The following is a 26,835-nucleotide window of genomic DNA, read 5'->3' on the forward strand; positions in this document are numbered from 1 at the left end:
AAATCAGCACTTTTGAAACAGGAAGTGAAATAGAGGGATATGGCTAGAATGGGTGATCTGTTTGGTATTTTGAGCAAAACACTTCATAGACATGTTTTTTTATATATTTTTATATATCTGAGACCTATGCTATTGGCTAAAAATAGCATGATAGGTGACCTTTAATACACATGTTACACACTGACACTGCCATATTGATACTCTCACACCTTCTATTTGAGATGAGCTGCTGATAATGTTTATTTTCCTGATTCATGAATGATATTTTTTATTTATATTCTCATCTTTTCCACCCAGACGTTCAGGTTGGTTAGCCTGCACTCTGAAAAAAACTCAGGTTGAAGTTTAATAATTTAACCATTGGGATATTTTTTTCTTTAACCTCTAGCCTATTGCTTCTTCCCCTCGCCCATATCTTGGGGATCCAGTTATTCCACTAGACCTCCGGGGATGATTAGAGTTGTGACGGCATCTAAAAAATGTAATGTTCATATCCTGGAGTCATGAGAGCTTCTGACACAGACACTGCTTTTATCATGCCTGCACAGCAGATGGGTTTTATATCTGATATAATACCTCATACTAATGCAGTGTCAGTTACAGAAATTACATTTACGATCGCCCGCTGAAACAGAAACAAACTGTCCAGATGATACTTTATTATTCTTTACTATACCCAGTATCTTGTTTACCATTAATGTATCTTTATCTTTATGGCTCTATAAATCTATACCAACAGGTTTTTCTTCAGTTTTGTTGTCACGCCAGTACACCCTCCTTACAAACATACCAAGAGTATTTCTCTTTTTCTCCTGGTGGAGCTAAGAATCTTTATTATTAAAAAAACGTCAATTTTGATACACAATATAGTATATATCTGTACAAAGGAATAGGCTACAGTGCAGTCTTCAGTGTGAGGATTGGGGATGGGGTTGTTATATAAGGAGCCTACATGGGGGAATTGGTGTCTACTGGCAGTTCAAACTAAATTCCCCAACCCTAGTCACTGCGAAAAGGCACGGCTAATAAAGTCAATATCTCACAAATATGTCCCTTCAATAGGCGCAATTGCTCAAATGCAGTAACGATCCTTTAGAGCAGTGGTTCTCAACTGGTCAGGCCTCGGGACCCACTTTTTACTTTGTCAATAAATCGCGACCCAACATTTCGAACCACAATCTATTCAACAAAAAATCATGCTGTAATATATACGCTTTTCCGCATACATTATTAATTAAAGTGAAGTACAGTGCATATATCCCTTATATCCCTTCACAGAACTAAAGTACGCTTTAAAAAAAGGTTTAATGAGATGATGAAATCAAAGCTGAACTGTGTAACATAAAAAGCCACACATACTGAAAATCAAACCCCAGAAGGGGGTTCTGGGGGGATTGTTTTTTTTAAATACTTACATATAAACTACGCATTCTGGTACACTCTGAGAAGAAAATAAATAAATCTATTACTACCCGACATATTTATAATATTTTATGTCATTGTTTGTTTTTCACTTTGTTCTGACAGCTTGCTGCTCCTCACAGAGAGAAGAGCAAAGAGGAGATAGTCTGTGTGAATTACTTTAAATTGTGGGTAAGGGTCGACATCAGCAAAGATGTTTTATTGAGAAGATGATCACTACAACAGAAGTTTTCAAAACCGTTTATGGTCACCGGTACTTCCAGTCCAACGCCTACTGCATATGTACAGCGTTAGAACATCGGGCCTTCAAAATAAAAGTTTGACTTTTTCCCCAAAAAAGAAAAAAAGGGAGTTTCAATTTTTTTTAATTTTTTTTTTCTTCACTCACACATCCGCGACCCACTTCTGGGTCGAGACCCACCGGTTGAGAACCACTGCTTTAGAGAGCACACTGCAGCCCTATCAGTTAACGAGGCTATTTACAATCCAGTCATCGTGGTACCATTAACCCTGAAATGTGCGGGTTAAGTTTGAATAGGTCAAATATCAATGATTCATTCGATGTTTTGTTGTTGCTGTTGTTTTGCTGAGTGTTTCCTTGGAGTCTTTAGTGTTTATGAGATGAAATACTCAGAGGCCTCGGCTGTGCTTTCAAAGCTTGTGTCCAGGCTGGGGGTCTGGAACCCCGCCCCTCCTCTGGGATCCTTCAGTAAGGGGATGTATGTGTCGCTGTGACAGGAGCGCATGGCGTGGTCCCACACTCCGGCTCCGCAGACATGTTTATGGGCAGCGGGAGCCGCCTCCAGCTCACCCTCGCCCGAGCGCAGAGCCATCAGTTCAATCTCATGCTTGGCAGCGGTCTCCAGCACCTGTTGCTTGTTGTAGAACAAAACAAAATTGTTGATGATGGGGTGTATAGGCAGCGCTATGGCTATCACCCCGCACAGAAAGCTGAGGGCAGCATTGCACCGACCTAAAGTAGTCTTGGGGTAGACGTCTCCATATCCCACCGTGGTCATGGTGATCACAGCCCACCAGAAGGACTGTGGGATGCTGGTGAACAAGGTCTCCGGGTGGCTCTGCTCCATGGTGTAGCCCAGTGCGGAGAAAAGGAAGACCCCCACGCCCATGTACATGAGGAGAAGCCCGAGCTCTTTGAAGCTGCTCTTCAGAGCAGATGTGAGGGTCTGGAGTCCGGAGGAATGTCGTGCCAGCTTGAAAATGCGCGCAATGCGCATTATGCGTAAAGCCTGCACCGCCTGCTGCACGTTGGCCAGCTCCATCACTCCTGTGCCGAAGGAGGTCAGAATTAGAACCACGAAGAAAGGCATGATTGCCATGAAGTCTATGATGTTCATGAAAGCCAGGACAAATTTCATTTTGTTTGGTGCGGAGATCAGGCGCAAGATGTACTCGATAGTGAACCAGCCGATGCATAACGTCTCGATGACCTCCAGAGTTGGGTTCTCCGTGAGGTTACCCTCCGAGTCCTCCACCTGCAAGTCGGGGATGGTCCCTACACACATCACCACGGAGGAGACGAGAACGAAGATGAAAGAAACTATGGTGATTATGTGTGCAGGCAGGGAGGACTCCGGCTTCTCCATCAGCCTCCAGAGGCACATCTGGAAGCGCTGCCAGCCAGCTGCAGACGGATCTCCCTCTCTGTCCACCAGGATAGTCCTCACTTTCTCTGCGATCTCTGCAAGTTCATCCTCTACCTCATTCAGGTGGCATTTACAACAGTCGTCCAGAAAATCAGGGTCAATCTTCCAGAACTCCATCTCCTTCATAAAACAAATTGGACAAATGCCTCGTTTTATGTGAATCTCTCCATAATAATACAGTTCAATTATACACTTAAAAGCTTTGGGGTCTCTGTCAAAATAAAATTCCTTTGTGTCCGGGTCGTAGTCGTCACATAGTGAGGATATTTCTTCAGGGGACTTAAGTGAACAGTCCACCAGTTCTGCCAGCCGCGTGTCCGGGTAGCGATTCAACACGTCCCCAAACAACACCTGTTTCACACCGCCGATGTTGACAACAATCTCATTCTCTTCACTGGCTTCAGATCCGTTGCAGTCTGCATACCGCGTCCTTTGGATCCCCCACATTTTTTTGACAACAAGTCCACCAAATAACAGCCCAGGTGGTCGCGATGCACTGTCAAAGTGAAACACAAGTCACCCTGGTGCTGTGCGAAAAACATCCAAAACCCTCCAATCTGCGAGTAAATGATATATGTTTGCTCAGAGGTGACTGCGGCGTGAAGTGTTCTTAGCGCCACACAGTCGCGTCTGACAGAGAACAGTACGCCTGTGCGCTCTGAAAAGTTGGCATTGAAGTGCGCGTAATGTCAAGTCAGCCATAATCAAACCACTAGACTTCCGGTGAAAAACTTTCCAATAAAAGCCTATCTGCCTAAGTTCTTTTTTGCTAGACCTCCAAACATTCCTTAATGTAATTTGAGCCCCTCATATTTTAAACTGTTCCATCTATCAGTTCCCCTATCTTAATACTTAGCAGATGTCTCAAAAAACGCTTCCCATTATCAAACCTTTATTTTTGATTTAATCTAGTTCGCTGCATGTGTACAAGCTCACACATCTGGATCACTTACCTAACTTAAACAGACCGTCAGCACAGCCATAAGAGCATTGAGTTATCTGGCCTTTACTGTTATCAACAGGCTTTGATTGCAACAAAACAGACCATGCTTTTATTTTTTAAGTCTATCCGTGTGTTCCGGTTGATATGTCTCGGTGTAGTTGTATTGACGCAGCGCAGTGAAGCCAGGCGCAGCACATTATAAATGTATGCTGCATGTACAGTAATGAATTGCGAAGAAGCAAACAGGAAAATCACAGGAACGCACTCCGCTTGGCATCCATGTCAGCCAGATCGACTTACAACTATAAGTTTATCGATTGATAGGAAACGCAACCAGAAACATAAAGTGTCTTTTTTTCACAACGAAATACTAAAACATGTTTGTTTTTGTTCATACCCGGACGCATTATCTATCATCCATTTTGAATGTATTGTAGGCTATTACCAAATAAATCATACAATTCAAAATACACAGAGGCTTAGTTAGTGAGAATATGGGCTCTGTAAATATAGTGCATCAATAACAATAATAAGAATACATATTATTATGGTTGATGGGTTATTATTATTATTATTATTATTATTATTATTATTATTATTATGGCTATTATTTTTTGTATTATTGTTTTTTTTTAGCATTATCTTGCAATAATTCATTAGATTTTATCTACTCTCCATTATAACTGCATAAATTCGATTTGTAACAACTTGAACTCTGAGTTATCTGACCAGTTCTGCATGTGCATTCAATGAATTATAAATGTTCTGTCAGACAGACCATGACACTACTTTGCTGGGTCGTCTGTCTCCACCTGGTGGCAGAACCTCCACAATACAGTATCCTTAATACTTCTGTTGTTCTGCTTTCAAAGTATGGTGCAAACTACTGATGATAGGAATCCTTTAACAAGTGATTTAAAAAAAAGCTACAAAAAGTAGGATGTGTTTGTGTTATGAAATACTGTCTCTTCTTAAAGCCAAAAACTACCAAAGTAAAACCTACAATGCAGTGGAGTCAAGTCAGTGTCTCTATAGGGTTTTAACCTTCTGACAAGAGTAAAAAAACATCAAGTTAAGCTTTCATTTTTGGATTAAGATTAGTAAATCAACTGTGTATTACCGTGAATCTATCAAATGTGAGGAGAGAAGTATATTAAATATTGTAATGCTGTAGAGTTCACATTTGAGGTACTTGTACTTTACGTGAGGGTTTCCATTGTATACTTGTATACTACTCTACACGTCTACTGCAATTATACAACTGCTGAAGTAACTTTGCAGAACATGAGTTTGTAAAATGTTATGCATTGCTTAAAAACACACATCCAAAAACATATCCAAAAGTATTTAAAGGCATAAATTAGCTCCTCTCTACAAAATTAAATAATGGCTTCACAATCAGTAATACAAATTCCAGTCCACATTGACAAGGGCTGTTTGTGAGTACTTTTACATCTGATACTCAAACAATACATTTAATTATACTGGCAATACTTTCTGTCTGTATTTGTACTTTTGGTTCCATTACTGCCAATCATAATAATGAAAACACAACAGTAGCTTTTAGTAGCCTTTTTTATGTTGAATTTACTTTAAAATACACATGACTTTACTTTCTATTCTGTATAAACATGATGTACTCTTGCGTAACACAATAAGAGGTACATCCTTGTTTTAGTTAATGCATCTTCACTGATGCAATTTACATGCTCCCTTCTTTATCCTCCACTTGTCTTCAGCGTACCGGTTCCCCTTAAACTACACGGCGTTCGCTGATTGGCTGAGACGCAGCGTCGTAGCCTGTGGACCAATCAGCGTGGGCCACGGTGAGCTTTTCCGATGTACTTTTTCTGAGGGAAGCAGCAGCAGCAGTTTCTAACACAGAAGCCTTGCAGAGAGCAGCTATTAACCATGAGATCGTTTATACTTGGTGAGTGAAAGCATTCATGTAACTTATTTCCTGTAATTAAAGTAGTTTTTTTAATGTTTTAACGTGAGGTGTGCTTGGGTGTTTAGGCTACTGTGGTTAGCTCGAATAGCTAAGTGCACAGAACAGTGCCAGGCCTGCGTTATCGTTGAATCAATTGATAAATAAACGCCAATTTCACTTGCTGTTACATCATTCTGCATATAAGCTGTGTATAATAGCCTTACAATGTAATTTCAGTGCCAAGATCATTACATTGGACACATTTGAGCATGCATTGTTAAGTAAACCTTGTTGTCTCCCTTGTCCTCAGGAGTGCTGGGCTGCTCCCTGGTCCTCTCTGCCCAAGCCTTTTACTCAGCCAGTGATGATGTTGTTGAGCTCAACCCCTCCAACTTCAACAAGGAGGTGCTCCAGAGTGACAGTCTGTGGCTGATTGAGTTTTACGCTCCCTGGTGAGTCCATGTAACTTTGGTGACCAATATTCAGTGGCAACAAGTGCCCTCAGATCAACCTGGTAGTGGCACAGGGGCCATATTTTTCACTCATTGTAGTTGCTCCTCCTCATAGAAACATTAACCATATGATCTGTGGAGACTGGTAGTTCCTCATTTGGTCAGATTGCATTTACATCTAAGTTTCTTTTCAGGTAATTCAAAGTGCAGGATATAATGGCACAGGATATAAACAATATTCAATGTGTTATACAATAGGTAGAAGTAGACAACATGCTTACACACACTGAACACAACACACTTTAAAGAAAATAACTTTCTTCTGAAAAGTGGCCCTTTTTGATTTAATTTGGATAACATGGCTGTCATGGGAAGAATCTGCCAGGTCAATAACACGAAAAAGCATGTTGCAATTGGCAATAAAAGGGACCATAAAATGCTTTATATACCAAGAGCGAAGTCAATTGTGAAGTGAACAAGTATCCAGGAGATTTACATTCCTAAGCATGTTAACAGAAAGTGAAATGTGTTATATAAGTACAGGGTGTGTTGATATTCAGTCATTTATTTTGGTATTTCTATTGTAATGAATCACTAACCATCAATGTTATTCAACCCCCTTTCTTCTCTTGTTCATCACCACAGGTGTGGTCACTGTCAGAGTCTGACAGCTGACTGGAAGAAGGCTGCCACTACCCTCAAGGTAAACAAAACGCCTCAGGCCATCTGACATTTACCAGTCAAATCAAATATCAGTACGTTGTGTTTACTGCAATTAGCAATATGACTCATATGGGTTAGACCAGTGGTTCCCAACCTGGGGGGCGCAGGCCTCAGATGATTTGAGGCCAAATATCATATTTAGACTTTTTTTTTTACATATTAATTGTAACGCAATACATAATTGTCGCTAAAAGCCTTGTCTCTACATTACAATAAAATATTTAAAGAAATTGATTAATTAATTTTAATAAAAATTAAAGTTATTACTGTAGCTAATAAAGGCATAAAAACACAGACATTTATAATTTTTTCTTTAATAGAAATGTCTCTTCTGCCTGTAAAGTGTCCAAACCAGGCTTTTCTGGATAAGCACATTTTAAATCATAGTCATTGTCCATGCCGGTTTCACATTATTTGTCACAGTTGCTCCGCTCAGATCGGTCTCCTCCATTTTGTAGATTATTTGCGAGTTTTGAATCCACATAAACACAACGGCAAAATCCGGCTTACTTTGAGCATGTGTTTTAAACAGTTGAATCCCTTTGTGAATTTTTTCCACTTGCGCCGTCCTTTAATTTCTTCATACAGCGGGAATCCAAATGAATGAATCCTGAGTCCAGTAACCATCAAAGTCCCTCCAATAGTGCTCCTTCATTACGCTTTCATCCTCCTTTAACTAAATACTTCACATTCATTCAGTTGGAGACAGTAGTTGTAGCATTTTGAAATGTTTAAGCTTTAATTACTGCTGTTGCGCCCCCCCCCCCGTGTGTGTGTGTGTGTGTGTGTGTGTGTGTGTGTGTGTGTGTGTGTGTGTGTGTGTGTGTGTGTGTGTGTGTGTGTGTGTGTGTGTGTGTGTGTGTGTGTGTGTGTGTGTGTGTGTGTGTGTGTGTGTGTGTGTGTGTGTGTGTGTGTGTGTGTGTGTGTGTGTGTGTGTGTGTGTGTGTGTGTGTGTGTGTGTGTGTGTGTGTGTGTGTGTGTGTGTGTGTGTGTGTGTATTCATTTGGGGGGGCTCTTGGGAAAAAAGGTTGGGAACCCCTGGGTTAGACGATGTACTTTCCCTAGATAATTGCACGGCAAAGACAACATTGAAGATGCATCCCGATTGCGAGGTTCACAGCTCTGTTCCCCCTACGAGTGTTTTAGAAGTTTGTAGCTCAGCAGTGAGAATAACAGCAAACAGGCGTGAGGCGTGGGCAGATATGGGACTGTAGTCAAATATTAGTGAGTCTTGTTCTTATTTGAAAGTTAATATTATTCATTGTTTATTTCATGGAATGTGCTTTTCCGCACATAGTTATCACCTCGGATTTTATCTATCCAAACAATATTGTATGCGTGGACAGATCCTGCATACATAAGTGATTGTGGCACTTGTTACTGTTTATCGATGCGTCACTTCCAGAGTTTGTGAATCAGCACACCAATGTTCTGTGAGGAAATGAATAACAAGCTTGCTGTAATTAAAAGTTGAGACTGCACTCTCCAACGTGTCTGTTCTGAAATCCTTCAGGGTATCGTGAAGGTTGGGGCCGTGGATGCAGACCAGCACAAGTCACTGGGGAGCCAGTTTGGCGTCAAAGGTTTCCCCACCATCAAGGTCTTCGGAGCCAATAAGAACAAGCCAGAGGACTTCCAAGGTACACTCGACACCTCTGCACCAAAAAAATAGCTTCCGGATTTTTTTTTTTTACATCTTCGAATCTAGAGTATCCTTATCAGGCCCAGCTAAAAGCGGTTTCCTCTTAGGAAATGAGTCGTAAAACGTAATTAGCTTTTAGGGTATTTTCTAAATGTTGGAGTTATCAGAATCCGGTTTATTACCAAGTAGGTTTACACATACAAGGAATTTGCTTCGGTGTAAATGGTGCATACAAAGACACGGAAGAGAATACGTTTATTTTTACAAGGAGCAAAATATGGTGCCATTATAAAAACTATTGTAACAAATAAAAATACAAAATACCGTACAAATACTATATTCAAAGTGGAGAAATTTACAGATGTTCAAAGGGGTTGTGCAGGATTTACAGTATTATAAAGAACAAGATATTGTTTGCATGATGTGCATTAATTTAATGTTTTTATGGGGTGGATAGTAGTCACTGCCAGGGGGGGTCCCAGGCCTTGTTAAGGTTTATTGTAACAAAGTCTTTAAGTTTCTATAATACATTTTTGGTTGGATTAACTGAGCTCTGCATCTCTTTGCTCTGCAGGGGGTCGCACTAGCCAGGCCATCGTGGACGGAGCGATGAAGTCTCTGAACAGTCTGGTGAAGGACCGGCTGAGCGGAAAGTCCGGCGGCTCCGGGTACAAACAGGTGAGCTCCAGCAGGGATCCTGGGGAGGACCTTTCTGACGCAGACTCATTATTTAAAATGAATAAGATCAAACACTTCTGATAGCTTTGATGAGTGACTGTCCACTGCCTCCCAACAGAGCGGTGGCGGTGGTGCTGGCAACAAGCAGGATGTGGTCGAGCTCACTGATGACAACTTTGACAAGATGGTGCTGCAGGGTGAGGAAGTGTGGCTGGTGGAGTTCTTCGCCCCCTGGTGTGGACACTGCAAAAAGTGAGTATGGTGTCCAAATACTGCAGAGCTAATCAGGGTTTGTTTGTGCTTCTCGAAGAACTAAAATGTGTTGTTCGATAGACTAAGCAATGTTTCTTTCTGGATAAAATGGCCCAGTACATCTGGATATTCCACGGACCAGATTGACAACACTGTTGGAAGTATTATTCAGTAGACTATTATCTTCATTAAAACTGTTTCTGAGATCTGAGTTTTTTTTATTTCTTTAATGTGACACCACTCTGGAACTTTTTCTACGTTGGAGGGCAGCATTTCAGAAGCAGATGTTTAAGAAAGAAAACGTCTTTATAATAAAAAATTCTTTACTGCTGAATTATTCCTTTCAGTATATCGTGTGTGTGTGTGTGTGTGTGTGTGTGCTTTAAGCGTTGCTCTCTTGTGTGGTCCGCAGCCTGGAGCCTGAGTGGACAGCTGCAGCCTCAGCAGTGATGGAGCAGACCAAGGGCAAAGTTCGCCTCGGAGCGATGGACGCAACCGTCCACCAGGCGGTGTCCGGCCGCTACGGGGTGAGTGAGGAGTCACTGTGGGGCAAAGTTCTGACAACATCTACTGTTATGAAAGTCAAAGAAAAGTTAGAACGTCCTCCTTTTTCATGATACATGTTGACCACAGTTATTATGCTTTTAACCTTGGTTTAGGTTAAACAAAAATTAAATAGCCAAATTAGTCTGAACTTGATGCGGTCACCGAGCCGTTACACAAGCTGTCGGATCTGTTTGCACGAGTTGGTTTGACCTTTAATCATCCCTGATGGTCTAATCTGAAACCTTGGTACTAAATAGTTAAATGAGTGTTTTTTTTTTTTTTTATATAAACTCAAACATAGACTTTAAGAGAACAAAGCGATTTAAACCAGGTGTACAGTATGTCAGAACATGTATTTTCAATCAGGCCTGAGGAAATCTAACTTGTTAATGATTTTGTTTTTCTGTACTTTTTTTATTTCTTGCTCAATGTCATGCTGTTCCAGCTACTGATAACATTTTAGTTTAAGCAATCATTGCAACATCAAAATAAAAGAAAGGGTATTTTACCAATGCTGAATCTCTCGTTTATTATTAATGAGCAACTGAATCAATGGCATTTATTGGCAGCACTGGAAAAATATATGCGTCTTGCATTTGTAGATCCGTGGATTCCCCACCATCAAGATCTTCCGTAAAGGGGAGGAGCCCGAAGACTACCAGGGAGGTCGCACCCGAGGAGACATCATCGCCAGGGCTTTGGATCTGTTCTCCGACCACGCTCCTCCTCCTGAGCTGCTGGAGGTCAGTGCACTCGCGTACTTGCGTCATACATTGGTGGATGAAAGTTTATAGTGCTGACATTAGACTATATTCACAAAAGTGGTCTAGAAAGGCCAAAGTAAATCATCTAGAGGTGATATTTTTTGCATTTTTAAAATATATTCTGCTACTTAGTTGATTAAACTAAAGTTCATTCTACCCGCAATTAAACATTCCAGTCAAACAAATAAATATGATATATCTGTGAAGTGTTGCACGATAACACACTAAAGACAGAGACATCAAAGGGGGAAACAATCTCATGGTTCGACCCTTTGATGTCTGTCTATACATGAAATCCGTTAAACTAAATCAGTTTATAATGTTAATGTTTTTCCTCAGATCCTCAGTGAAGACACATTGAAGAAGACCTGTTTGGACAGTCAGCTGTGTGTTATCGGTGTCCTGCCCCACATCCTGGACACAGGTGGGACCAGACACAACTCTCACCCTCAACATGTTGTACCGTTCAGAAAATAACCTTAAGTACTGATCTCTAGAATTCACCTAAAGAAATATCTGTTGAGTCACTCTTGTAGAAAGAGGTACATGTTGCTAATTGAGGCTACGGCCCACTGACGAAAGCTCTTGTATTTGAAGTATTACGTACTAGGTGTCTGTGATGATATTCCAGGAGCACACCAAACTCCCGTTTTCTTTTCAGTATCTGCTAGAGTTGCAAGTGAAAGAGACGACGGACAATCAAACTTAAATAACTATTAAAAGTGAGATCTAAAAATAAACCTTAAATCAACAAGTATCACCATAGATGGCGCAAAAGCGAACGCAACAGAGATTTTGAGATTTTGACACTGAATTTAAAAACAAAGCATTTCATAACTTTAAGATGATTAATTATCTTATGTTTTTTCAGCTCAAACTTGTTTAATTGTTATACTGTGTTATTCAATAGCTAATCCAATAACTGCTGAGATCTATTACAAACAATTCTTGACTCACTCGCTCACCATCCTCTGTGTTTGTATCTCACCAGGCGCAGCAGGTAGAAACGGATACCTGGAGGTGATGACGAAGATGGCAGAGAAGTACAAGAAGAAGAGTTGGGGGTAAGACTGATAGACCAGTCACAGGTTTTTATACAAATGACCTCTTGATGACTGTGGCTAATAGTCTGTGTCTCTCTATCAGCTGGCTGTGGACGGAGGCGGGCACTCAGATGGAGCTGGAGGCCGCTCTGGGGATCGGAGGCTTTGGTTACCCGGCCATGGCCGCCATCAACTCTCGCAAGATGAAGTTCGCTCTGCTCAGAGGCTCCTTCAGTGAGACGGGCATTCATGAGTTCCTCAGGTACAGTTTCTTTTTTTAGCATCGCAAAAATATCAAAAATAAAATGACGCCTCAAAGCTGAATTATGTTGTTCATGTTCTCTTCAGGGAGCTTTCTGTGGGCCGTGGCTCCACTGCCACTCTGGGAAATGGGTCCATGCCCAAAGTTCACACTGTTGCACCATGGGACGGCAAAGATGGACAGGTGAGTGGGATCAGACCAGAGATCACATGATGGGCAAAGATGGAAAACTAATGACAAAAGGTTTACAGCTGTTTGACAGAAAGCTTCTAGCTGGGCAGATACTGTACGTTTTATTTATGATACATTAGTTTTACTCTACCGTTCTGCAAAGCAAAACAATGCCGGCTCTTGTTATATTAATCAGAGGACCGGGTCTTGAGCACTCCACTAAAGATTATTCAGACAAAATAACCTCAACAATGTTGAGTAAACTCATGGTATGTCATAAAAATACCATACAATAAATATAAAGTATGCCAAAAAAATCTAAATATAGTAGGGTAGGTCATAGTATTGTATGTGATTAAAGAAAAGTCGTCAGTGTAGTTAAAGGCCAGTCAAAGTCAGTGTATAGTCCTGACCTGCGGCAAAGTCAAGAAAGCTGACGAATGAGTGTCATGCCTGAAAGACATCAGAGGGGGGGATTTAATGCGTACTGCTTCAGCCTTAGCTACCGCTACCTGCTCCTTGCTGCATTCATGCACACAGAAGAGCAAATCAGGATATCAATAAATCATGATTATGTAATATGGTAGTTGGGAGTTCTCTACATGTTGTTTCTTTTTGAAAAGTCCATGTGTGGTCATTCGTCTGCTAATTTAGATTTTTTTTTTTTTCGAAGTGAAATTCTAATCCCATGCTTTGCTAACACTCGTCTTTGATTATATTCTGCAGCTTCCCGAGGAGGAGGACTACGACCTCAGTGACGTCGACCTGGATGATGATGACTTTTTGTCTAAAATTGAGTTATGAGCCCAAGCGGGGCGGGACCTGATCCAGGCCGGCAGGTGGAATCTGGTCTGATCCGGTCCTGTGCGACCCGCCTCCTCTCTCCTGTGGACGAATGGGAGGCCCGGTCGCCCAGTTACTGAAATTTTCCAGAAAAGACACAAGAGACACCTGCCGTTTCTCACATCTGTCAATCACACAGGACCAGGAGGGAGGGAGGGAGGGAGGGAGGGGGCGCGCTGTGTCGTGTCGTGTCCCTGGAGTGACCCCTGCTTCACATACCTGCTGAACGTCACTGATTTAAATGGCCGCCCCCAGCTGAGGAGAGGAGGGAGGAGGTTCTGAATGGCATTTCAGTCGTTCATTCAAGTCTTTTTCAAACACTGTTCCCCTCTCCCCTCCTCAGCCCTCCTTTAAACAAAACCTATTTTAAAATGTGGACTTGTCAAAGTAACACTTCAATAATCAACCCTAATGTGACTTATATCTTTTTTGTTCTCTTTTTTCAACCCGTAAGTGAGTCTTGTTGGGTTTCCCATCATGTCTTTCCAGGACAAGGGGATATCGTGGGACTTCTTGTGTAGATTTTCTTACACGACTTTATTTCATTGTGTGAAAACAACATTTTTGTTACAAAAATAAAAACAGATAAAAACAATCACAGCCTCCTTATTTACGTAAACTGTTACAAAATCAGAAATCTCATCACAGAGCGCATGCAATACCAAATGTAGAAGTTGTCCAGAAGAGCAACGTGACATCAACGAGCCGTTTATCAACACAGGTAAAGTTGAAATGATAAGAAGTGATAATTAGTTTCCTCTTGGTGTAACATAATGGGATCGATAATACTTGCAAGCATCTTATCCAGTCAGTATAAATATATGATATGGCACTTCACTTAAGGAGAACAGGTAAGAGCCATTTCAAGGCAAGGGAGCTTTGGAAAAAGCGATATAGAAAAATACCTCTACTGAAGCACGTCAGTCCACAGAGAGGGGGCCACATTGACAAAAGAGAAGTATTCATTCATGTAAACAATAAGACTAGGAGTGTTTGAAAAAGGAAAGGATTGTCTGGTGAGGGGGTCGGATTGTGTTTCAGTGTGTGTGTGTGTTATTGTCTCTTTCCTCCTCAGAACTGACGAGAGGCTCCCTGATCCGACTGCAGCAGTCTGACAATAGACGGGTCGCTCTTGGCACCTTTAATGAACTCCTCCAAAGACAGTCTACCTGTGAAGCAGAGAGCCAGAATAAAGGATTCAGTCGCAGGCAGTGGAGCGTGTGATGGACGGGGTGAGTCACGCAGAAAAAAGCCTCTCAACACCTAGCAGGAAAACCTCTGATGGTTATTTCAGGCGTCGGTGCCTTCAACATATTCTCTGCTACCCCAGATAAAAGCAAAGGCAAAGTGTGCTACACTTAGAGAATAAATAACAATGAACTTGCAGTGACATGTTATGACTGAATAATTGAGTCATGTATAGCTGACAAATCAACCTGCAGCTGAGTCTTATAATTCAGGGTGCACTGATTTGAGAGAAATAGGAATTGGCAACATCTGTATTTTATTGTGTATATCAATATTACTGGTTCCAACTCAAAGATCATGACACATATTTAAAATTATTTGTATCAAATTATAGCAAAAATAATTCCAATAGAAATAAAAACTATAATATTATTAATTAGAAATATTATCATATTATATGGATTTTTACATTATAAACAGGGGGTAACTAAATATTCCTTGGAAGCAACACAATTTAAAAAAAAAAAAAAAAAAAAAGAATTAATAACTACAAAAACCTGTCATAGTTACTCAAAATGAAATGGTTTAATAGTAACAATTTTCTTGCACTATTTAAATGTTGAACAATATATCTTGTATATTGGTAGTGTGTTCCACCGACCAGTAGTCAGCATATTGCAATATTGCATCATTTGTTTGAGTGTTCGACCACAAAGATAAAATGCAACAGTTGACCGTGATTAGTTTAAAAATAAATACCGCTCTCCGTCACACAGCATCTGTGTAAATGCATTAGGAAGGCGTGTCGGCTGCAGCTGTGCCCCCAGGCCTGGTCTGCTGATCTTATTAAACTTCAGACACACAGTTTGACCTCCAGACTTCCTGGACCTCCTGCTTCAACACACACTGCCCAATGTCAGAGGAGTGGCTCTAAATATCTTACAGCTTGTGAAAGGGTTAAGTCCACGGCACATGGCTGCAGCGTCACCTGTTCACACTAAATGTCAAGCCTCTGACGTCGAGCTGGCTCAGCAGGCCGAGGTGCAAAAGGCTGTTAATTATCTGCTGAGTCATGTTATGTCACGTTGTTACATGACGTCCTTTTCTCTGTCAGTGTCTTTCTCTCTCTGTCCTCCATCTTCCAAATGTCCTGTTGTTTTGAAACCTGTTCTGTGGCGGTCATTGTTTAATGTCAAAGATCATTCCATTTAAGAACATTTTAAAAGTTGATTTTTAATTTAAACAACAATACAGAACGGACGTGAGACGGGTGATCGAAGAGGAAGGCACTAAGACAGGCTACATGTCAGGATGGGTTGTTTTTGATGATGTTGTTTTGCCTGTTTACACTGGGGTAAAAAGTATGAATATTTATGTCCAACTTTAAAGGGTCGGTTTGGGCAAGTATTCACTTCTTACTACTTATTTTTACGAAAAAATATAATCAACTTCTCCTATTCTTACCATCATTGTCAATGTCCATCTGTCTGAAGATCTTGTCCGTCCTTTTCTCCGGGGTCGATTCATCCTCAGGCATCTTCATCACTGATGACACCATTTTGTAAATTGCCTACAGAGAGGAGTGGAAACGATTGCTGTTATGTGCATCTTTATTGTGTCGTCTGGTGAAGCTTTTAGGAACAGAAGATACAAAAGAAGTGTTCCCACCTGACCCGTTTGTTACATCTGTCTGTCTGAAAGCTTTGACCTGCTTTCTGTTGCTACTTGGTAATGATGCTGCTTTGGCAACTGAAGCTCATCCTGCTCTCGCAATAAGACACTGTGAACATTTCTCAGATGCATCTATTTGTATCTTTTACAGCTCAACACTTTTTCAGAATCATGTTAAAGGTCTGTGATGTGAGAGGTGTTGTGGAAAAACAGAAAGCATTCACTGATAACACAAGCTCTGATGCTTTTGAGTTTTTTGCACATTCATTTGTATCCACAAACAACGTACTGAGCCAATATTGATTTGGGTGCTGCAGGCTGCTCGGCTCACCATATTGGGAGAGTAAATATAGCCATAGAGATAAGAAAGAAAACAGAGAGGGCAGCCTGCATCCATGATGTGAGGAGAACATATCAGAAAATGACCTCTAAAACAGTCAACACAGAAAGCTCTGGGACCAGTAGTGGATGAATCCATATTTGGAAACTGCTCTTCTGATAATTGATTAATTATTTCAGTCATTTAGCAGCAAATGTATTAAGAAGTCCTCAGCAGCTGAGATGTGAGGGTTGGCTTTTTGTGTGTACGTTAGGGCTGCTCAATTAATCGTATTTTAATCGCAATTACGATTTTAGCTTGCAATGATTATGAAAACAACATAATCGAAATAAAACGATTATTATTATTTATTTTTTATTGGTTTTTCAGTTGAATTATACTTAAAGTTCAGGGTAATCAACAGTTTTTTTCAATAAATTGATGTTTTCAAAGTAAATGGATAATCGTTTTTAATAATCGTCATATCAATTATTGACCCAAATGATCGAGATTATGTTTTTTGCCATAATCGAGCAGCCCTAATGTATGTTTTAGTAAACTGAATATGATCAATGAATATATTTTGAGATACCATTTACCATGTTGTTTTGTTTGCCGATACAAACAACATACTGTAGTACCCAACACATGTCGTTTGTTTGACTATATTCGACATGCTGTATTATGTTTTATTTTTTGATTTCTTAGACATACTATACTATTAAATCAGACAATAAACATCTATCAGATTCATAGATGAAAGTTATAGTTAGTTGCAGCTTTATTTGGAATTAAAATCTGTAGAAAGTAACCTCTGTGTGTAGCCTTAAGTCTGGAATGAATAGAAAGGATTATGGATGTATACTGTATTTGTTTGAAAATGTACTGATAAGATCCATCATAGGTGGAAATAATCATTTGATAACTAGTCAAAACATTTAAATGATAATTTGTAGCATTTGAGTAATCATTGTGTAGTATCAGCAACATTTTAAGTACTCATGAAAGACAGATAACAGAGCCTCATTAGGTTGCGTTTATATCTCAGAAGGTGCAGAATAAGGCTGATCTTGACCCAAACTAGACACAGATTGATATAGAAACATAGAATATACAAACAATGAATAATACAGTTTATCCTCACCTGAACTATCTCCAGCATCTCGGCCCGGCTGATGTATCCGTTCCCGTCCAGGTCGTACATGCTGAAGGCCCAGCGCAGCTTCTGCTCCAGCCCGCCGCGAGACGTGACGCTCAGGGCGATGATGAACTCCCTGAAGTCGATGGTGGCGTCCCCGTTGGTGTCAAACGTGCGGAAGACGTGCTCGGCGAACTTCGAGGCGTCTCCGTAGGGGAAAAAGTTGGCATAGATCTTCTTGAACTCCTCCACGGTCAGGTGTCCGGTGGGACAGTCCTTGAGGAAGCCGCGGTACCACTCCTGCAGCTCGTGGTCCGTGAACTCTGTGTTTTCCCGGAGGTCGTTCAGGACCTCGGGCCGCAGCTTGCTGTTCTGTTTCCCCATGACTCAGCGCTCTCAGGACGGCAGGCGGGTAGCTGGTGTGTGGACCTTCTCCTCACACTTCTCCTCTGTGCTTCTACTCTCCTCGTGTCCTATGCTCTGCCTCCTCTGCTCCTGCAGGTGACCAACAACGCTCATTAATATCCCTGTATGAGTATCATAAATCATTCATCGGTTCAATAATTTCTCTCGGCTTGCAGCGGTGTTGTATCGTAAAAAGTGTGCTGATGAACTGCCAGGCTGGGGGAGGAATCTGGAGCAAGATGTAAGGAGGTTACAATATGTGTGTCTGTGTGCGTCTCAGTGAATACACTATTAATTCTGCAGCAGGGTGATAATCTATCGACCCTTAACTGCATGGTGGAGGTGGTGCAAGTGTCCTGGGTCATTGTAATTCTCAATTAATCCACTTTAATAAAGGTCAGACTGATACTGACTGTTGTTAGTGAAATGGTCAGACATCCAAGTAGACCCCCTCACACAAAACTACACCGACTATAATACCTCTTGTTGTTAAATGGATCGCATCAAGCGCCGAACCCGGGGGGACAGAGCCTTCTCCGTGGCTGCCCCCTCCCTCTGGAACTCACTCCCACAACCCATCAGAGACAAAAAACTCACCAAAACTCACCTCTTCAATCTGGCTTTTAATGTGTGATTGTTGTTGTATTGCTTGATTTTAATGTGACTTTAACTATATATATGTGTTCTTTTCTTTTCACTATCTCTGTGAAGCGACTTTGAGCACCTGTAAAAGCGCTTACCAAAAAAAAAAAAAAAGAAATCTTTTTTTTGTTTTTGACAAACTGAAAAAAAAAAAAAACGCTTACCAAAAAAAATAATCTATTATTAAATACCAACTATGTGCAGTATATATGCCGTTAAAAACTGTACTTTATATACCTGACTGCTAAATCCTCAGAACTGTTACAGGGTGTGTATTTTTGTAAAATGTGTAACTTTTCGATTGTAATTTTTTTTATCTTTAGTACTTTTTCTATGCATGCTTAGGTAACATTACGCTGTCTTTGGCTCTTTTCTGCTGTAACAATGTACATGTCCCCTCTGTGGGACTAATACAGGGATTCTGATTCAGCTCAACAATAATCTGTGAAGGTGGAGTTCAGACACTGATTGAAGATGGAAAGACAAATGATGGATACAAAAAATACCAATGTAAACAGGGAGAATGAAGCATTTGACCACCTGGGCCTAATCACCTCTGGCTTCTATCTAAATCCGTTACCATGGTTATATTCTGCAAAATGGGTTTATTCATGTATGCAGGGGTACGGATGATTGAGGTTATGAGGATGCATAAACGCAACACATCCAGGGTAAAGCTATAACAGCATAATAAGGATTAGATGGGACACTGTGTGCATGCAAAAGGTTAGGACACTTTGGGCTGCTTTGCTTTTTAAGTTTACAAACAGTGTGGTGGGGGCAGATGTTATTTCTCGAATAAGAAGAAAGCATTTTGGTTTCTTAGTAAGAGGTGAAGAATTGAAAAAAAAGTATCCCTTTTCAGCTTATCCTTTTTTTTTTTTTAAATAAAAGGAAGACATTTTGCAAAACCTGAGCAAATCTTTTACAACACGACTCTGGTTAAGTGTGTGGGACGGACAGAAAGAGAGATGTGCGGGGGCAGGGAGGAAGAAAGAATGGAAAAAGTATGACACATAGAAAGAAAAACTATTTCCAGCTAATACCAGCGGTTCAATTACATAATCATTCTTCTGAATAACACCTCCACTCTTCTGTGTTACGTATAATGACTTTACGGGAGAGAGAGAGATGTATTATCCCCGTGCTCTCTTACGTTCAGTTATTGAAATCCCATTACTCCTGTTTTTATTGGCAACAGCACCATTTTATCGGGGCGTAGAATCAATGAGCTCAGTTTGAATTTGGATGAGGTTTTCTTTTTTACACACGGACGCCCTCATTACTCATTGTCACACGGGGGTGTCATTTCCTGCAATTTCATGAATCGCAGTCACAGAGTCGCGTGAGAGGCAGATCTGAGGAGCAGCCAGTGACAAAGTCTTAACAATGTCACTGGGGCTTAGGGATGGAAAATAAATCAATGGAACCAGATGCACTTTAAATACAGCTCTCCTCCACAGTTCCCTTATTCGTGCAGATTCAATTATAACATCAGCAATTCAGCAAAGGGCAATTCAAGGTTTAATAAATGTTGGAATTGCTACAAAAACAACATATCCTAAATGAATGAGGCTAAACACCAACCGATGGAGTGTGAAAGGTTGTGATTGAATTGCCATAACGACAATCTCGCACTAAATGCACATTCTATGGACAATCTTGCATTCTCAAAATATTGAAATGACTGTTATTTTGTATATATTTTATTGTTTTGTTTTTATCTAGGTCTTAATGTGTGCATATGTCACATGTGTCTTTGACTGTGTGTATATATATTGTTACGGCTGTATGTATTCCCTGTTTCTTTTTCCCGTTGGTTCCTCTACCCAGGTGTGCTGCATTGCTGTAACGAGGTTCAGACGAGGTGCACCTGGAGAAGGAAGTGCTTAAAAGCTCCAGTGCAGCAGCAGAAGGGAGAAGCCTCTGGGGTGGGGACTGCTGTGTCTCATCCTAGGAGAAACATTTGATGTGTTGTCTATAATAAATCCTATGGATTCGATGATTTTAAAAGGTGTCTTTCGTGTTATATTTGGGTCAGTGGTGGAGTTTTGTTAGCTCCATAGGGCATTTTGGTGGGGCGTAACAAATGGGGACTCGTCCTGGATAGAATGTCCATGAGGTGAGGTCAATTTATTAGCATTTGTCTGTATCTAGTGGCTGTTTGCTTTGTGGAGAGATTTAGTTTGAGTTAATGTGTGGTTGTTGCTGTTTGTTTAGCTGGGCATTTAATTGTTTCACCAGCTTGCAATTTCAGTGTGGAGCACCCTGACTAGTTAGTCACCGGGCAGGTTTGAAGATCTTGCCACTTTTTTGTTTTGCCTTTCTTATTTTTGGTGGTAATCCTGAGTGGGTGTACGCTTCAGTGTATTGCTTTAGGCTATATCTATGGTCTTTGGTGATGCACTGAGTTCAGCGTTTAAAGTCGCCTCGAGCTCGGCAAGCCACTGATAACTAGTTAGGTTAGTTAGCCATCTCCAACAGCTCAGGGTTGGGGTGCCTCACTATTGCTTGTTTTCCCAGTTTTTGCACAGCAACTTTTGACTCTACTTTTTGTTTGGCCACTCTGTGTGTGTGCTCATACCGGTTCGTCAAGTGAGCTTGTTCAGTAGTTAGTGTGCTCATACCGGTTCGTCAAGTGAGCTTGTTCAGTAGTTAGTGTGCTCATACCGGTTCGTCAAGTGAGCTTGTTCAGTAGTTAGTGTGCTCATACCGGTTCGTCAAGTGAGCTTGTTCAGTAGTTAGTGTGCTCATACCGGTTCGTCAAGTGAGCTTGTTCAGTAGTTAGTGTGCTCATACCGGTTCGTCAAGTGAGCTTGTTCAGTAGTTAGTGTGCTCATACCGGTTCGTCAAGTGAGCTTGTTCAGTAGTTAGTGTGCTCATACCGGTTCGTCAAGTGAGCTTGTTCAGTAGTTAGTGTGCTCATACCGGTTCGTCAAGTGAGCTTGTTGTTGGTTTCCTGCATCCATCACAGTAACTTGTGGTTGTAAGATCACATGGTGTCCATTTTTGTGTTGTGATAGTGGCAGTTGACTCGTGTTGGATCATAGTGTTGCGATTAGTGAATGGCAGCAACTTTGTAGTTGGTCTACTTTTGTTGATCCTTTAGGTTTGTGGCTGTTGCACTCCACATTGTGTTGGACATGTCTGTAACGGTTTGTGTGTTGGTAAACGCAGTAACTTAAATTGGCTTCGTAGTTTGTTTGTCACCTCATGGTGGTAGCCATTTTGTTTAATTGATTGGGCTATTTGTGTGGTTGCTGCTCATTCTGTATGGCAGCATCTTAGTTGGCCCTGTCTTAAGTGTTTGAATATATCTTGTTGTTCCACATTTGACCCAGGTTGACACCTTTTGTCAGCAGTCCTTAAACTGTTGTCTGATTCTAATGCATTCATATTGATATATTAAGTCTGGTGTGCTTGACAGTATTGTCTGCCTTGCATACAGCCTTGATAAAAATCACTGAAATTCCACATTTTATTTCAATGAATAGAATAGTATGATAGTTTTCTATTTATTCATTGTTTTAAGGGTGGAGGTGTTACGGCTGTATGTATTCCCTGTTTCTTTTTCCCATTGGTTCCTCTACCCAGGTGTGCTGCCTTGCTGTAACGAGGTTCAGACGAGGTGCACCTGGAGAAGGAAGTGCTTAAAAGCTCCAGTGCAGCAGCAGAAGGGAGAAGCCTCTGGGGTGGGGACTGCTGTGTCTCTGCTTCTCATCCTAGGAGAAACATTTGATGTGTTGTCTATAATAAATCCTATGGATTCGATGATTTTAAAAGGTGTCTTTCGTGTTATATTTGGGTCAGTGGTGGAATTTTGTTAGCTCCATAGGGCCATTTTGGTGGGGCGTAACAATATACATTTGTTTATTTGTTTTGCACAAATATTTTTATATACATTGTTTTTACATTCTGAATTGTGGGAAATGGTATTTCGATCTGTCTGTACAAACAAACTGGAAAATTGACAAAGTTGACTTTGATAATATTACATTTCTTTTTCAGTTTAAGTGTTTCAAAATTTAAATTCTACGAGCTCTGTAAGATTGTTTTTCTTTGAGCTAAATGTTCAGATTTGGCCAAACGGAATCCCTACACAAATACAATATATGATGTGATATTGCTTTAAATCAGAGCAAAAGCCTTCTATTGCATTAAAATATCATAAGATTTTGTGTGGCCTGGTCCAACGCTGTGGCAACCTTTATGGCTTAACATTGCAGGATTGACCAAGTAGAATAAAAGGGCCGCTCACGTTCACAGTCTTATATCACTATCTGCTGTTTAAACAGGGTTGTGGGATAAACTCCACACTGCCCTGCAGGCCGCCGTCCTTCCGCTCTAACATGAAACAGGATGAGGAAGAAGCAGCATCTCCTCCGCCCTGGGTCACATGGCCTCTTCCAGGACAGCTCAGTGCTGAGTCGGAGCAGACACAAATATGGGCGTTGCTATTTCTTCCCTCACACTCACAAAACCACATGAAACCCGGAAGATTCCAGGCTGAAACGTGCTGCCATGATATATGAAGGCCCTCTGCTGCTAAATTAAGAGTTGGCTTGTAAGAGGAGACAGTTATAATTTGGGGAGAAAACAGCAAAACAGAGTGTCTCCGGTGAAAGGAATGTTGGTTAAAACAAACTCGCAAAACAGTTTTAGAGATTCTCCTGGCGTCTGAAAAATATGCTCTTTAAAGCTAAACAAAAAAAGATATTCCACAAACAAATCATGGGTTACAATTAAAGCGTATTACATACGACTTGAGTTACTCATATCCTAGAATAAAAATGAGAGAAAGCAGGACAAAAAAAGTAGCCTTCCAATCGAAAACGGGGGACAAGCGATGTTGCTTTTTCTTTTTATTCCTAGGTATTCACAGGCCTGCATTTGAGACGTCACAGGATGTTTTAGATGTTTTCACAGCTGGGAGCTGGGACAGTCATTTTTTTTTATATAAGGTTGTCCAGTGGAAAATATTTTGAAATGTGGTCAGAAATAACTGCTAGATATTGTTGTGACATCTACATGACCTTCTTTGCAGAGAGAATCTCGCTCTCACTGCAACAGAATAAGTTGTCTTATAAGCTGTCTGTGAGTGTTGTTTGATACGCAGCAGCCCCTTGAAATCCAGATTTGGTGTTTGAAATGACCCTCAAATACACAGCAACTCACCCCTTGTCCCCAACCCCCATAGCCAGTCCTGCTGTGACTGTATGGGCCACTTTTTCCAGTGGGTTCCCTTCCTAATGAGACTGGTTCACATGACGCTCCATTGCAGCAAGTATCCCCCTCCCCAGATCTTGTAAACCCCCAAACAGGCCAGTTTCATTGCCGTTTGCCATTCTTAGGAACGCTTCATTTCCTGGGTAAGGGCTTGTCAAAAACAAAGAAAGCCTCCACTGTTTTCCTAGATGCTCATTACTTCTTGTATTAGCGAAGAAGACATTTCAAGGGAAGGAAACAAGGGAGAGGTGAAGGGTGTGTGTTTGGATACATGCTGATTGAGCTCATTATGCTTCTGACTGTTCAAGGAAACAAGCTGTTTGGCAACAAAACAATTGATAGATATAGCCAATAGACATAATTAAGTGGTAGCTCTTTTGATTATCAGTGAACTGAGAAGATCATTTTGTCAGGTTCCTTCTTCTGATTTATAAATAGTTCCTGGTTGTCTATACTAAAACAATTATATGTTTGGTTTGGACTGTTTATCAAACTTCACATAAATCACATACAACATGTTGAGACTGTTTGTTGAACTAAACAAGACAATTGAAGACCACCATAACCTTTTACCATAGGACATTACGATTTTTTTCATTATTTGCAGTCCTAGATTTGACAGAAGATGTATTATTAATTAACTCTGCAAACACATGACAGAGAAAACACTGATATACTGTAGCTTGGTGCACAGAAAGAAAGCATCATTTGTAGTGGTGTGTGTGGTGTGCTTGCTGTGCAGTGGAAAGGAAGAGCAGCAGGCAGCCTGAAGTTGTGTGTACTGCTCTGTGGTGCTAACACTGCATCAGGTGGGTGAGGCATTAGTCCAGTGTTAGAGGAAGAAAGAGTACAATTAGTTTTCCAAAATCTCACACGTACAGCACTGCTTCGTGGCAGTCTCTTTGAATTAGCGTCAGAAAAAAAACATGCAGTAGTTCAGGATTAAGTCCCCTGACACACCAGTCGTCAAGGCAACAGGATAGTAGTGCTAAGGCTTAAGAAAGGGAGACGGTGTAACTATCAATCAGGTCAGGAGATGAATCTGAAAATCGGTGTGATTGCATTTCAAATGTGTGACGTTGGTTTCAAAAATGGTTTAATCTAATAGAAACCAGACCATCAACTAAAATGATTTAATGCATCATTAATAGCTGTTGCTCAACTGATCATTACTGGAAAATCAGCACAGTTATTTGTATTTGACCAGTGAGGTTGAAAGGATGTTTCTTTTTGGATGGACTCTTCACATGTTGGCTTTGGTGTTGAATTAAAAAAGTGGGAGATGAAAAAGTGGGAAATATAGAAATGAGTTGCCTGGCAAGCATGCAGAGTTTTAAGGGATGTATAATTAAAGATTTTACAATGTAGTATTGCTACTTTTACTTAAGTAAATACTCTGAGTACTCCTTCTTCTTCTGCCTACCAGTAAAGGAACATTTAAATACGTTTTTTGATAATGATTTCAAACTTGCCCAGCCTTACTCTGACTTCAATCAAATTAATGCATGAATATCAACTATTTCATTTGTATTGGTTTACATTATGTTTCAAGCTAGGTAGAAAGCTTGCCTTAAATACAATATCATTTTGCTGGATAACACTTTAAAACTTTTTTAGTTGAAGTGAGATGTAGGCTAGGCAGTGGTGGAAAGTAACTAAGTGCATTTACTGAAGTATGGTACTTGAGTACACTTTTGAGATACTTGTACTTTACATGTGTATTTAAATTGTTTGCTACTTTGTAATTCTGTCCCACTCCAATTAAGACTTTTACTACATTTACGTTTGAACCTTTATTTATTTTGCAGATATGGATTAATGATGATAAGCAACACTTAAATTGGACTTTAGTTACACATGGAGTAAAATTCACAAGCTACCCTGCAGTATACAAATTAAAAGTATCTGAATCTTTACCAGCTTTGATTCACTTTAATGCATCGATTTAATTAAAATCATCTGGAATGGGCCAATTAAGAACTTTTAGTACTTTAAGTATATTTTGATGCTAATACTTTTGTATTTTTACTTAAGTAACATTTTTGATTGCAGGGCTTTTACTTGTAACAGAGTATTCCTACACTCTGGTAATTGTACTTTTACAAGATTGTACAAGATTTGAGTACTTCTACCACCTCTGAGGTTTGGAGGGTGTAGCCCTTATCCTATAAACAGCCTCCTCCGTTATGGACACATTGCCACAGCAGACCAGGATACAATATGGAAGCACCGGAGATGACTGGACATAGCTTTAAGCAGTATTTTATATATAAAGTGATGTAAACTTACCTAATAAAGGAGTCGAAAAGTCCTCTTCGGTTAAGCCCACTTTCACACCTCACGCCAACTTTAAGTAGCGAACCTCCTACTGATAAAACTCTTAACAAAAAACCAACACGGGAGTAATTAAAGATGCTCGAGTCGCTGTAACTACGGTGTGTCACTTTCAGACAGAAACAAGATGATGTTAACAGGCTAAATGTTATTTTTGTTTCTTATGTTTCGATTCTCCCTCCAGTCCCCTGTGTAGCGGCTTTATCGTTTAGTGGAAGATGTGGCACAGAGCTCGGTTTTCTTCCGACTTCCCCACTTTACAACTAAAGGGTTTTATTTTCCCTTTGAAGGCAATTTAACATTCTTGGTCTGAATGCTGGAAATAACTGCATCATTTGGAATAAAAGATATGAGAACACGTCTCAAAAGTAAATGTAGCCATTAGCTAAAACGTAACTTATGACGGTTTAACAACTTCTTGTGCTAAAAGGAAACCCCCCACCGAAGACAGAATGGATCCGTCCACACTCACTGCTTCCATCGTAGAAACAGTCGCAGCAGCGTCCTGTGGAAAATTATCACTGGAGACTATTATTAGCACAATATCTAAAATAAACGGTTCACATTTGAGGGG

General features: G+C 40.6%; 3 protein-coding genes across 3 annotated transcripts; 1 reads left to right on the top strand and 2 right to left on the bottom strand.

Annotated features, from left to right (window-relative positions):
• Positions 1-798: 798 nt before the first annotated feature.
• LOC307016925 (voltage-gated potassium channel regulatory subunit KCNF1-like) lies at positions 799-4,610 on the bottom strand. The gene has a single exon (XM_079646312.1). It carries the CDS (start codon positions 3,534-3,536, stop codon positions 2,037-2,039), a length of 1,500 nt encoding a protein of 499 aa, XP_079502438.1. The 5' UTR covers positions 3,537-4,610; the 3' UTR covers positions 799-2,036.
• Positions 4,611-5,803: 1,193 nt separating this feature from the next.
• pdia6 (protein disulfide isomerase family A, member 6) lies at positions 5,804-13,933 on the top strand. The gene is made up of 13 exons (XM_079646313.1): positions 5,804-5,962; positions 6,273-6,414; positions 7,060-7,117; positions 8,651-8,777; positions 9,354-9,457; positions 9,576-9,709; positions 10,122-10,236; positions 10,858-10,998; positions 11,359-11,443; positions 12,011-12,083; positions 12,166-12,324; positions 12,411-12,507; positions 13,222-13,933. Exons 1-13 carry the CDS (start codon positions 5,944-5,946, stop codon positions 13,297-13,299), a joined length of 1,332 nt encoding a protein of 443 aa, XP_079502439.1. The 5' UTR covers positions 5,804-5,943; the 3' UTR covers positions 13,300-13,933.
• Positions 13,289-26,528, bottom strand: hpcal1 (hippocalcin-like 1). Its single transcript, XM_079646314.1, has 4 exons — positions 26,217-26,528; positions 17,661-18,149; positions 15,991-16,096; positions 13,289-14,507 (listed from the first exon to the last, which is right to left on the bottom strand). The coding sequence occupies exons 2-4, from the start codon at positions 18,036-18,038 to the stop codon at positions 14,410-14,412; spliced, it is 582 nt and encodes a 193-aa protein (XP_079502440.1). The 5' UTR covers positions 18,039-18,149; positions 26,217-26,528; the 3' UTR covers positions 13,289-14,409.
• Positions 26,529-26,835: the final 307 nt, after the last annotated feature.

The sequence above is a fragment of the Notothenia rossii genome (genome assembly GCF_949606895.1).
Source record: "Notothenia rossii genome assembly, chromosome: 8".
NCBI lineage: Eukaryota > Metazoa > Chordata > Actinopteri > Perciformes > Nototheniidae > Notothenia > Notothenia rossii.

Excerpts from the sequence above, each read along its gene's own strand:
- LOC307016925 (XM_079646312.1), bottom strand. The coding sequence starts at position 3,536 with ATGTGGGGGATCCAAAGGACGCGGTATGCAGACTGCAACGGATCTGAA.
- pdia6 (XM_079646313.1), top strand. Across the intron at positions 7,118-8,650 it reads AGGCTGCCACTACCCTCAAG|GGTATCGTGAAGGTTGGGGC; the intron begins GTAAACAAAACG and ends GAAATCCTTCAG. Across the intron at positions 8,778-9,353 it reads CAAGCCAGAGGACTTCCAAG|GGGGTCGCACTAGCCAGGCC; the intron begins GTACACTCGACA and ends TTTGCTCTGCAG.
- hpcal1 (XM_079646314.1), bottom strand. The coding sequence starts at position 18,038 with ATGGGGAAACAGAACAGCAAGCTGCGGCCCGAGGTCCTGAACGACCTC. Across the intron at positions 16,097-17,660 it reads AGATGCTGGAGATAGTTCAG|GCAATTTACAAAATGGTGTC; the intron begins GTGAGGATAAAC and ends TCCTCTCTGTAG. Across the intron at positions 14,508-15,990 it reads GATGGACATTGACAATGATG|GTAGACTGTCTTTGGAGGAG; the intron begins GTAAGAATAGGA and ends TCTGCTTCACAG.